General features: G+C 51.1%; 1 protein-coding gene across 1 annotated transcript; it reads right to left on the bottom strand.

Annotated features, from left to right (window-relative positions):
* Positions 1-713: 713 nt before the first annotated feature.
* Positions 714-1640, bottom strand: LOC137846883 (olfactory receptor 14C36-like). Its single transcript, XM_068664989.1, has one exon. It carries the CDS (start codon positions 1638-1640, stop codon positions 714-716), a length of 927 nt encoding a protein of 308 aa, XP_068521090.1.
* Positions 1641-12729: the final 11089 nt, after the last annotated feature.

Genomic DNA, 12729 nt, shown 5'->3' with positions numbered 1-12729 from the left:
TGCTCTTGTTCCTCTCTCCATGTGCGTACGATGTGCCTGCAGGTAGCAGCAGCTGCAAAGGGTTTCTGTTCCTGTGTCTGTCCTGCACCTGGACAGGCCCTGCTCTTCTCCCAGCTCATCCTATGTCCCAGGGAGCCTTTGGGACTCTCTTTGAGCATGTTCTGATGTGATAGCAACACTGAAAGATGACATGAGCCTTCAGGCATGGCCCTTTTAGGAGGGAAATGCTGTTCTGGAGGCCAGCTGTGTCACTCATGTGCCCACTGCCTGTCTATGCCTGCAGTCCCAGCACAGCCTCACAGCAGCACTGACACCAAGCTACAGAAGCAGCCAGGCCTTACTCCGCCAGCAGGGCTCAGCAGGAGAGGGTGTCAGTGGCAGGAGAGCAGCTCTGCATGGACCAAGCACTGGTGCTCTCGGGTTTGAATGCTGGGCCATGACTCTTTTCCCCTCCACCTCTGCACACAGGCACTGACTCTGCAGCCACAGGAAACGTCTCAGAGGAAGGATATAAGACAAAAAAGGCACTTTAATTCGTTTAAATACTCAGCAAAATGAAAAATTATATTTCTTTTGGAAAATATTAGATAAAATAAAATGGAGGAAAAAAAAACAGAACACCAATAACAACACAAGAACATAATACCCACTGGCTTTGCCTATCATGAATAACATTACAAGTGATTTACAGAAGAAGGCAGGTAATATACTGCTCAAGAAAACCACCCAGTCATCACTTTCCACATGGCAACCTTGATCTCCTTGTTCCTCATGCTGTAGATGAAGGGGTTCACTACTGGAGGCACCACCAAGTACAGAAATGCCAGAACAACATCCAGGGAAAGGGAGGAAATTGATGGGGGCTTCAGGTGGGCAAAGATAACTGTGCTGAGAAAGAGGGAGACCACAGCCAGGTGAGGGAGGCACGTGGAGAAGGCTTTGTGCCGGCCCTGCTCAGAGGGCATCCTCAGCACAGCCCTGAAGATCTGCACATAGGACAGCACAATGAAAACAAAACAACCCCCAAATAGAAAAGCAGTAACCGTACTAAGTTGAACTTCCCTTATGTACGAGTCTGAGCAAGAGAGCTTGAGGATCTGGGGGATTTCACAGAAGAACTGGTTGAGAGAATTGCCACAGCAGAGGGGCAGTGAAAATATGTTGGCAATGTGCAGCACAGCTTGGAGAAAGCCACTGCCCCAGGCAGCTGCTGCCATCTGGGCACAAGCTCTGCTGCCCAGGAGGCTCCCGTAGTGCAGGGGCTTGCAGATGGCAACGTAGCGGTCGTAGGCCATGACAGTGAGAAGCGAAAGTTCTGCTAAATTCAAAAAGATTATAAGAAAGAGCTGTGCAACACATCCTGAATAGGGAATGGCCTTGGTGTCCCAGAGCAAATTGGACATGGCTTTGGGCAGAGTAGTGGAGATGCAGCCCAGGTCATTGAGGGCAAGGTTGAGGACGAAGTAATACATGGGGGTGTGGAGGTGGTGGTCACAGGCTACAGCAGTGAGGATGAGGCCGTTGCCCAGGAGGGCAGCCAGGTAGATGCCCAGGAAGAGCCCAAAGTGTAAGAGCTGCAGCTCACGCGTGTCTGTGAATGCCAGCAGGAGGAACTCAGTGATGGAGCTGTTGTTACACATTTATTGCCCCTGAGCAAGGTAGTCTGTCCAAAAGAAGAAGTGACATTGTAAAATTTAAGGACTTGTCTGACAAAAATACTTTGCACGTCTCATAGAACAGTCACACAGAACACATTCTTTCCCATTCCTTTCACAGGAAGAGCTTTCTGCAGCTGCTTTGCTTACCTCTCCTTGGTGCTCTGAGGGTGCCACAAGAAGCAGGGGGCTGTGCTGTGGGCTCTGCAGCAGTCAGTCCTGGTGTAGACAGGTAAAAGAGAACCCTGAGTGATCTGAGAAGTCCACTGGGCAAGGTCATCTCCTTGTCTGCAGGACAGAAGAAGGTCAAATAACTCCTTAAGAAACAACAAAGGTGGTGTCTGTATGCTGAGATGTGTGAGGTGCCTCAGAGCAGCAGCAATGCTCAAGGAGCCTTAGTCTCTACTACAGGTGCTCCTACTCCATTACCATCCTTCTGCCTCAGCACATGGGCAGGAAAATGAAGCAGATTCTAAAAAGTGCATTGCCTTCAGGTAGCTCTTGCTGGGCAGTTCTGCAGTGCAGTGCCCTGGGGAGGTGTGGGGCTGTGAGCAGCCTGCCCCAGGCAGCAGGCTCTGGGCAGCAACAGGACCTTGCCCTGCCCTGCGGTACCAGGGGGGGTCCTTCCACCCGCAGCTTCAGCCCCTGGCAGCTCCCCTGGCAGGCTGAGTGCTGAGCCTGGCAGGTGGCAGAGGCCCTGCCGCGGCACACAGCCTCTGGGGCACAGCAGGGACCCTGCTCTGCACCACAGCCCTGGCCACCCCTGCCTGCACCCCCGGCTGCACTGCCTGCAGCCGGGCCCAAGAGAAGGGAGCCCTCGCTCCCTGCATGCTGACCTTGCAACACACGAGCCCTGCATGCCCTTCAACTCCAACACCGAGCGTCCTCCTGACAGCTCCCATCAGCTGAGGGCTGGGCCAGCTCCAGGAGAGCGTGGCAGGGTGTGCAGCGGCATTGCCCTGCAGCCAGAGACTTACCGTGGGGAGGTGGCTGGGAAGATTTCTCCCTCTGCCCGCTCTCCCGTGCCTTTCTATCCCAGGCTGCCCTGAACTTCTCTCCCCTTCTCTCCTCTCCCCATGCCAGCTGCACGCAGTGCCCCCAGCAATGCTGTGCCTGGCAGAGGAGCTTGATCTGGGTGGCTGAAGCAGCTTCTCAAGTAGTCCAAGTCTGATGCAAACTCCAAAGCCTCTCACAGTGCTAACGGTCCCACTGAGGGACATTACTGTCAAGGCCTCCCCATGGACTTGTTAGAGCAGAAAAGGGCAGGCAGTGATGACGAGGAGACCAAGGCCCAGGAAAGGTGGCCCTGATGCTGAGGAAACCTTGATGTGTCCCATGAAGTCCAACAGTCGGGCCCTGACCCCAGCCTCTGGGAAGGGAGATGCTGTCTTTCCAGCAAAGTTTAGGGCTCTTCCTGGGCCAATGCACAGTGGGTAAGGGCAGTGCCAAGTACAAGGCTACAGGAGGACATCTCCCAGGCTCCTGGAGGGGGATGAGGAGGCATTGAGGCCCTACTGCTGTAAGGATGAGGTGTCTCCTCATAGGCATCACTGACAGACAAGTGCCCGAGCCCAGCAGACAAAGCTGTTGGCTCCGTCGGGGCTTTCATCTTGCAAAAGATCCTTGACAGTAACCACCACACGCTGTCCTATGCTGTCAGGTCTGCACCTGTTTCCCTGCAGGACTTAGATACCCACCTTGCTTCCCCACCTTGCTCTCACCTTGCTCTGAGCACCTCCCTGCCTTGACTGATGTCTCTCCATCTGCCCTCAGTAATCCATGAAACACAAAGCCAGGGGCTGATCCGCACATCCCTAGAGAGGGAGGGAGGAGGGTGAGGGAACCTCTACAACGATTTCGTAGAGGTAAGAGGCTTCAGGTAATGTTGATGCTGCTTTAACACTGAATTAAAACATTGATGTAAGACCATTAGCCTATTTTAATGAGTAACCAATTTTAAAGAGTACCCAATTTTAAAGAGTTTTAAAGAGTAATCCCTAAACCTAAATGCTACTCCAACACCCTGAACTGTGTTGTATAGCACATTAATAACTGTCTGTCTTCCATGTCATGCTTTTTACGAATTCTGGGGGCTGATTTAAGGTTACTGTTTTGCTGTACTGGATAACACTGACTTCTGATAGGATCAAATTATTGCCCCCTCAATACCTCAGGAACCATCTCCTCATCTCTTGGAAACTATTAAGAATTACACTCTTTGCCTTTTCTCCTCAGGGAGTAAACCTATGCAGGGTGGTGGAGGATGCTTTTCCCCACTTCTTCACTCTCTCTTTCTCCTTCGCCTCATGCTTCTCTTTCAGGCTAATTACAATAGCTCTTCAAAGCTTTGAATATCCTTGGGATGGTCAAACCAGCATGTTCCTATTTTTAGGTCTCCTGAACGCCATTCATGTTTTGTTTAAGTTTAAACAATTACTTAAACGTGCCATCCAGAGATCTGTCCAGAGGCAGGAAAGTTAGGAGTGGCAGGGAGAGTTTGAGGATCTGGGCAGACGCCTAGTGCAGTGGGCAGGTCCAGTGCTTTGGAATTTCACCTCTGAGCAAGTGCAGAATCCTAAAAAAACTTGTGAAATGCTTAGAAATTTGTGTCATCATCCCAGCAATTTCAGAGAGACACAAATCACTGCAATATGCTGGTGGTTAAGGTATGCTTATGAAGCTACAGTCCACGCCTCTCCAACCCCTATGACTTTTCCTGCAGGCACACTCCAGCCCCTTTGACAGGCCCAGAGCCTGTCCAAAGCCATTCCAAACCCTGCAACAGGCCCTACAGGCACTCCAGCTCCTGCAATGGGCTTAAGGTTAAACACATCCCTATAACAGGCCCTATAGCCACTCCCAAACCTGTAATAGACCCTGGAGCCACTCCAAGTCATCCAAAAGGCCCCACAGCCAGAACAACTCCTGTGATGGTCCCTACAGCCACTCCAGCCCCTGCAAAGGGCCACATCACTGGGCCAGAGAACCAACCTAAGCCAGTATCGGTTGCCTCTACATGCAAGAGAAAACAGTGGGTGTGAAAAACTCAGTTTTTCTTTAGAAAGGAAGGAAACTCCTACCCAGACAAGAAAGGAGGAAAAAGAAGATGAGGCAGGTTTCTCCAAAGTTGGGCCATCTTGGAATCACAGAATCATAGAATTTCTAGGTTGGAAGAGACCTCAAGATCATTGAGTCTAACCTCTGACCTAACGCTAACAGTCCCCATTAAACCATATCCCTAAGCTCTACATCTAAATGTCTTTTAAAGACTTCCAGGGATGGTGACTCCACCACTTCCCTGGGCAGGCTGTTCCAATGTCTAACAACCCTTTCAGGAAAGAAGTTCTTCCTAAAATCCAACCTAAAACTCTCCTGGTGCAACTTAAGCCCATTCCCTCTCGTCCTGTCACCAGGCACGTGGGAGAACAGACCAACCCCCACCTCACTACAGCCTCCTTTAAGGTATCTGTAAAGAGCAATAACGTCACTCCTGAGCCTCCTTTTATCCAGGCTGAACAAGCCCAGTTCCCTCAGCCGCTCCTCGTAGGATTTGTTCTCCAGGCCCCTCACCAGCTTCGTCGCCCTTCTCTGGACCCGCTCAAGCACCTCGATGTCCTTCTTGTAGCGAGGGGCCCAAAACTGAACACAGTACTCGAGGTGCGGCCTCACCAGAGCCGAGTACAGGGGGACGATCACCTCCCTAGCCCTGCTGGTCACACTGTTTCTGATCCAAGCCAGGATGGCCTTGGCCTTCTTGGCCACCTGAGCACACTGCTGGCTCATATTCAGCCGACTGTCCACCATCACTCCCAGGTCCTTCTCCGCCAGGCAGCTCTCCAACCACTCATCTCCCAGCCTGTAGCTCTGCTTGGGGTTATTGCACCCCAGGTGGAGGACCCGGCACTTGGCCTTGTAAAAGGAGGTCAAAGCAGAAGAAATCATATAAGCATCAGAAACCAAATGGTCCCTGTCCCATGGTAAGCTACGAAGTATTGGAAAAGATTTCAGCAATCATCTCGGTGAGCACATTGTCATCTGGCTGCTCCAGTGGGGGGAGAGTAGGGCCAATAGCCTGGAATTGGAGAGCAGGGAAGCCAAGCAGCCAGAATCTCCCTCTAGGGAAGGGGTGATGGACAAAGCGATTGGAAAAGGGCACAAGGAACTTACTCCCATCATGCTTGAAGGAAAGGTCTCTCTTGAAAGATCTTGTATGTCAACCAGGAAAGTTGACCACCATGCAGAGGGGTATCCATTCCTGAGGAAATTAGACATGCTGAAGGCGATTTGTAGAAACCTAGATAACAAACAGCTATCCAAAGATCCAGATGAAGTCAAGTGCACATGACCCATGGGGCAGGAGTTTGTACAGAGCACACCATCATCGTATGCCAACCCATGGGCAGTAATGACCTGGAAAGACCAAGAGGAACCCATGGTGGATGAATTGGCTAGCCAACTAAGGCATTACAAAGCAAGTCTCTCTTCTTCCCTATGGGCCTGTGTCTTGTCCAGAAAGAAACTTTCCCAAGAGGTCCAACAACTCCAAGAGAATATGGCTTCCTCCCCACCTGCACGAACCAATAGCTCAACTATCAGATGTAAGCATCCCTCTTCTTAAGAAAGGTGACATAGTGGGTACATACCAGTTTCTATCCTGTGCTTTTGGCTGTGTGACCATGGAGAGGCCATGAGAAAATGCGATGCAAAAAATTGACCTCCACCTTAGAGGCACGGATACATGAAGCACAAGGAAAAACATTGTCAAAAAGTGGTTCTTCTGTGACACTTGCTGCTCCAATTTCTAGTGGGCAATCCTCCAAACAGAGTAAAGAATACTACGAGCAGGACTCGAGGGGCCCAGCCTCCACCCTGGGGGAGGGAGAGGACAATCGGGTATATTGGACTTTGAGGATTATTGGCCTGGCACATCAAACCCAAAACTTAGCTATACAGGAGGCTGAAGTGAGTCTAACGGGGAAGGAGTGGCAAATGCAACCCATTGGGACTGGCCTGGAGGCTCTGTGTAACATTGGTATAGACTACTTCAGGAGATCCACAAGGGTATTGGTGGGCTTTTGGCATAGCTGCCTTGGAGGTGGAGGACACCAAGCAGTTGTCTACCTTGCCCACTCTTTCACAGGACCCTTCTGCTGTGGAGGTGCTGATGGCCAATGAGCAGCAGGTGCCAATCGCTACCACAACAGTGTGCCCGAGGCAATATTGCACTAACAGAGACTCCCTGATTCCCATCCATGAGCTGGTTCATCGACTGGAGAGCCACGGAGTGATCAGCAACACTTGCTCACCCTATAATAGTCCCATATGGACAGTGCAAAATTCGAATGGTGAGTGGAAGATAACGGTGCACTTCTGTGGCTTGAATGAAGTCCCACCACCACTGAGTGCTGCTGTGCCAGGCATGCTAGAACTTCATTCAGTACGAACTGGAGTCAAAGGCAGCCAAGTGCTATGCCACAATTAATATTGCTAACGCATTTTTCTCCATTCTTTTGACAGCAATACGAAGGCCACACTTTGCTTTCACATGGAGGGTCGTCCTGTCCACCTGGAATAAACTGTCCCAGGGCTGGAAGCACAGCCCTACCATTTGCCATTGGCTGATCCAGACTGCTCTAGAGTAGGGGGAAGCTCCTGAAAACCTTCAATACCTTGATAACATCACTACATGGGGTAGCACAGCGGAAGTATTTGAGAAGGGAAACAAATGTTGCAAATCCTTCTGAAAACTTGTATTGCCCTAAAACAAAGTAAGGTCAAGGTAAGGTAAAGAGCCGCATGCAGGCTGTCCAGGTTCTGTGGGACCCCTGCTTCGGGAAAGATTGGGCATTGGTCAGTGTGTGATGAGCAATTGCACTGTGCATCACTTGCTTTATACATATAACAATAATAAAAATAAGGTTTATAATTATTTATTATTAGTATTGTTACTGTTCTTACTGTCTCTTCATTTTCTGTCCTTTTAACTACCTTTGTTTCAACCAATTATATTTTGGGTGTTGGGTGTGAGCTAACATCTGTGTGGTGCTGAGGTTCCTGACAAGTTCAAGCACAACATGTTTAAGAACCACAGTCCAACAGCACAAATCACACTTTAAACAATCAGTCCCTGACATCTACAGAGAGAAGAAGTTGGTGATGACTTCAGGCTGCTTCAAACACCACACCCCAGCAGAGACCCTGCTGCCTTGGGGAGCTGTCAGCCCTGAGGCCTTGGGGACACCTCGAGGGAGCCCAATGACACAGAACAAGTGATGCCATGGTCGGGTGCTGTGCTGCTGAGCTGGGCAGGGCTCCTGGGCCCAAGGGGAGCTCCTGGTAAGCTGGCAGAACTGCAGACAGACAGCTGTGCCCAGGAGCAGCTCCTCTGCACAGCGCAGCAGGGCTGGGGGCTCTGACCGCAGCTGGCACACAGAGAGGAGAGAAGGAGAGAGGGCTTGGAGGCACTGAGGAGCACAACAACAGAGGGCAGCGTGTGGCAGGACACATCTGCAGGCTCTTGACACCGTGAGGATCTGGCAGCAGGGCACTGCAGGTGGGGTTGCCAGAGGGGTCTTCTACAGCTGGCTCATCCAATGGCTGATAGCATCTGTCAGGATGGGTCTTATTCTACCTGTAATGTGGCATAGAAGATGTTTTAGAGAATGGTATTTTTGAGGGGGCATTTTAACAGGAAGACCGAGGCTTGGTTTATCTGAAATGGAAGACTTGCTTGGATTCTGTGCTTTCAGATTCTTGGTGTGGAGGGGAGGCAGGGTTCATGACAATGAATTGTCTGGATTGTACAGGAGACTGAGACTCCAAGAGTATTGCAGGGAGAGATGAACATGGCAGCAATTAACGTGATCAAATCCCTTCAGGCACCTCAGCCTAAAGACTGAAACAATGTTTGTTGTCTCCTCAGGGTTTATCAGGTCTTCAGGAGCTGCAACCCCTGTGATGTCCTGTATTCATGAAGCACACAGCTTGTGGGATGGGGTCTGTGAGCTAGGACACGGAAGATACATGGGGACAGAGATCCTGTTTCCAGCAGGGACATAGGAAGGCGGTAGAGATATGAGCAGGGCAGGCAGTGAGAGGGAGCTGCTGCCAGAAATGCTGTGTGAGGGAGGGCTCAGGCACCTCCCTGCCGTCCCCTGCAGGACAGGCGCCTTCCCTGGGACACCCCCTGCTCTCCTCTTCCACCAGCACAGCCTCTGCCCTCAAGCCACCGGTTTCCCCAGCAGGAGCTGGCTCGTCTGCAGGCAGAGCTGCAGCACAGGAGGGTCTGCTGAGTGTCCGTCTGTCCCTCCCTGGCCTTGCCTCCCCTGGCAGCAGCATGCTGGCATTCCTGCTGGCTTCTCCAGCTGGCCATGCTGCTGCTGGTCTTGTTCCCAGGCTGGCTGCGGATGGGGGTTTTACATGCCCATGGGGTGAGCCCTCGGTGTGCTTGGGGGAAGGGGAGTACAGGGACAGGGTGAGGGGTGTGGAGATGGGCACTTTGAGCCTGGATTCCCCTGCTCTCAGCAGGGTCTTTGCTCTTTTCAATCAAACATGTGAGTAGAACTTTACTATAGCTCTCACAGGGCATCTGAGACCGTACTTGATGGACAGACTGGCTGTCATCCCTAAAGAACACTGAGCACTGTAGTGACAGTCCCTTTTTCTCTGATAATGATCTACAAGGATTCCCTTTGAGTCCAGCAGAAATAGCCAGGATCTGTGGCTTGGAAACATTCCTCAGGAGTGGTGGGACAGCAGAAACAAAAAACTAAAAAAAAACAAAAATTTAAAATAAAATTTAAAAAAGCCTCCACAACTCTGCTCTGCAGTTTGGTGAACTGGGAGCAATGCTGGGGAAAAACTCTCTGAGATCAGGAGGGAAGAGAAACTGACATTTCCCCATGTTCCTCTTCAACTCTTGCTGTAGGACAGGACTGATTCCTGCATTGCCCACAGTAGAGCCTCCTGTTCCAACAGACACCCACAGGCAGAATGAATCAGGATGCATGAAAGGGATCTGCCAAAACTCTGCCAGAAAGTGCACAATATAAGTGATGATTTTAAATGAGAAATGGAATTCATTTTCCTCTGATATGTTTCTTATACTTTATTACACTCATCCACTTCTTTGTTCAGGATTACACCCTGAAAAATGCAGATGTCCAACATCAGCTCTGTGAGTGAGTTCCTCCTGCTGGCATTCGCAGACACGCGCGAGCTGCAGCTCCTGCACTTCGCGCTCTTCCTGGGCATCTACCTGGCTGCCCTCCTGGGCAACGGCCTCATCCTCAGCGCCGTAGCCTGTGACCACCACCTCCACACCCCCATGTACTTCTTCCTCCTCAACCTCGCCCTCCTCGACCTGGGCTGCATCTCCACCACTCTGCCCAAAGCCATGGCCAATGCCCTCTGGGACACCAGGGCCATCTCCTACCAAGGATGTGCTGCACAGGTCTTCTTTTTTGTCTTCTTGTTTGGATCAGAGTATTACCTTCTCACCATAATGTCCTATGACCGCTACGTTGCCATCTGCAAGCCCCTGCACTACGGGAGCCTCCTGGGCAGCAGAGCTTGTGCCCAGATGGCAGCAGCTGCCTGGGGCAGTGGCTTTCTCAATGCTGTCCTGCACACAGCCAGCACATTTTCCCTGCCCCTCTGCCAAGGCAATGCTGTGGACCAGTTCTTCTGTGAGATCCCCCACATCCTCAAACTCTCCTGTTCAGATGCCTACCTCAGGGAAGCTGGGACGCTTCTCTTTAGTTTTTCTTTAACATTTGGTTGTTTTGTTTTCATTGTGGTGTCCTATGTGGAGATCTTCAGGGCAGTGCTGAGGATGCCCTCTGACCAGGGATGGCACAAAGCCTTTTCCACGTGCCTCCCTCACCTGGCCGTGGTCTCCCTGTTTGTCAGCACAGCCACAGTTGCCTACCTGAAGCCCCCTTCTATCTCCTCTCCATCCCTGGACCTGGTGGTGTCAGTTCTGTACTCGGTGGTGCCACCAGCAATGAACCCTCTCATCTATAGCATTAGGAACCAGGAGCTCAAGAATGCTTTGATTAAAATTGTTTTCATACATGCTTCTTAACATCAGTGATCTAGTATTGTCGTAATTCATGTTAAATAAAAACATTAGTTGGACTGAGAAACTATTTGGGAAACTGAAGGGGCAATTTTTATTATTATTCTGTAACATTTTATTAAAAACGATTTTTATTTGAATAATGCAATTTTTAACCTTCAGCATGTTTATTTACTTTAACCTAATCATCTCATATACCTCTAGAGCCAGGCTTCCTCTGTGAATAAAGACAAGAAGGAAGGCTTCAGACTTACATTGAGAATGTCTCTGGTCAGAGGTCCTGAGTCCACTGGATCTGGGGGAGCAGCCCCAGCATGCAGGAGGGGCTCAGGGCCAAGAGCCCAGCTGACACATGCAGGAGCAGCCCCGGTGGCCCTCGGGGCTGCCCCTCACTGTTCTCTGGGCTCTGCCTCTCTGCTGCCTTCAGGTCGGGGCTGCTGCTTCCCTGGAGCCACGGCTATGGACAGCAGCAGGACGTGGCCTTTTCACTGCTGCTCTCTTTTGGCTTCCACGTTTTGCTTCTTTTTTTCTGGGTAAGCCCTGATATCTCGTGTACCTTGGTGACAGTCCTGTTCTCTCTACAGTGGCATCCCTGTGGCTGCAGGCAGCAACAGGCACTGTGCAGCCCTGCCTCCCTGCTAGCACCACAGTAACAAAGGGGTTTTATTTGGGGCTTCCTGGAGCAAAGAATATAGACTTAAATTCCAAGGACAGTCTGTGAGGGACCAAAGGCTTGACCAAGAGCTTTATGGTAGGACCTGACAACAACTGGACTCATCTGCATGGCACTGCCCCCCTGCAGTGGGGCTCATGGCCACTGTCAGCCTGGAGAGGAATCTGGAGCTGCCAGGAGATGTCAAGGGATCTGCAGGGAGAACATGCAACGTTGAGTTGGTAGGGATTATAACCTCATAATATTAATGGCCATCCAAAGAAGAGTTCGGTAAAGAAAAAGGGGAATCTGAGGAGTCCATGGGGTAAGGACAGCTCTGCCATGGCAGGAGTGGTACTGAAGAGCCAGCAGACAAAGGCCCCTAAGAGTGTAGAGTAATTGAGGATAACCTTCTTGAGGCCTCATGGACCATGTCTGGTGCAGCACTCGCCTGCCCTTTGTGCCCTCAGAGACACCCCATGGCCCTGCCCAGCACTGCCCTGTGTTGCTGAGCTATCAGGGCACATGGAAAGGGGCTCAGCAGCAGAGATCCCCAGGGAGTTGAGTCTACTGTCCACCCTGAGCAGCACGGGCAGGGCGAAGAAGCGCGGGGTCCCGGGTCACCACAGCCCCTGGCTCTCACAGCATGTCCTGGTTTCAGTTAGCACAGAATTAATTTTCTTCCTAGTAGCTGGTGGAATGCTGTGTTTTGGCTTGGGATGAGAAGAGTGCTGATAACACCCCGATGCTTTAATTGTTGCAGAGCAGTGCTTATACTAAGCCAAGGACATCTCAGCCTTTTGCTCTGTCCTGCCAGCGGGCAGGCTGGGGGTGCAGTAAGAGCTGGGAGGGGACAGACCCAGGACAGGTGACCCAAACTAGCCAAAGGGGTATTCCATACCATCTGACGTCATGCTAAACAATATATAGGGGTGGCTAGCCGGGGGGAGGGGGCCGGACTGCTCGGGGTTAGGCTGGGCATCGGTCAGCGAGTGGTGAGCAATTGCATTGTGCATCACTTGTTTGTACATACTATTATTACTTTCCTATTATCACCATTGTATTATTATTGTTATTATTTTATTATTATTTTGTTATTATTATTTTCCTGTCTTATTAAACTGTCTTTATCTCAACTCACGGGCTTCACTTTCCATTTCTCTCCCCCGTCCCAGAGAGGGAGGGGGGAGGGTGAGCGAACGGCTGCGTGGTGTTTAGCTGCCGGCCGGGTTAAACCACGGCACCGCCAGCTTGAGGCCCTGCAGGAAGCACAGGGAGGGAAGCAGCAACAGCTGGCCAGGCCAGCATGGACACATTACCGTGGGCCTTCTCTGGGAGCAGGG

The sequence above is a fragment of the Anas acuta genome, chromosome W (assembly GCF_963932015.1).
Source record: "Anas acuta chromosome W, bAnaAcu1.1, whole genome shotgun sequence".
Classification (NCBI taxonomy): domain Eukaryota; kingdom Metazoa; phylum Chordata; class Aves; order Anseriformes; family Anatidae; genus Anas; species Anas acuta.
The sequence above is the reverse complement of the archived record's forward strand: the minus strand, read 5'-3'. Positions and strand labels throughout refer to the sequence as shown.

Bases quoted from the DNA above. Each gene is read 5' to 3' on its own strand.
- LOC137846883 (XM_068664989.1), bottom strand. From the start codon at position 1,640: ATGTGTAACAACAGCTCCATCACTGAGTTCCTCCTGCTGGCATTCACA.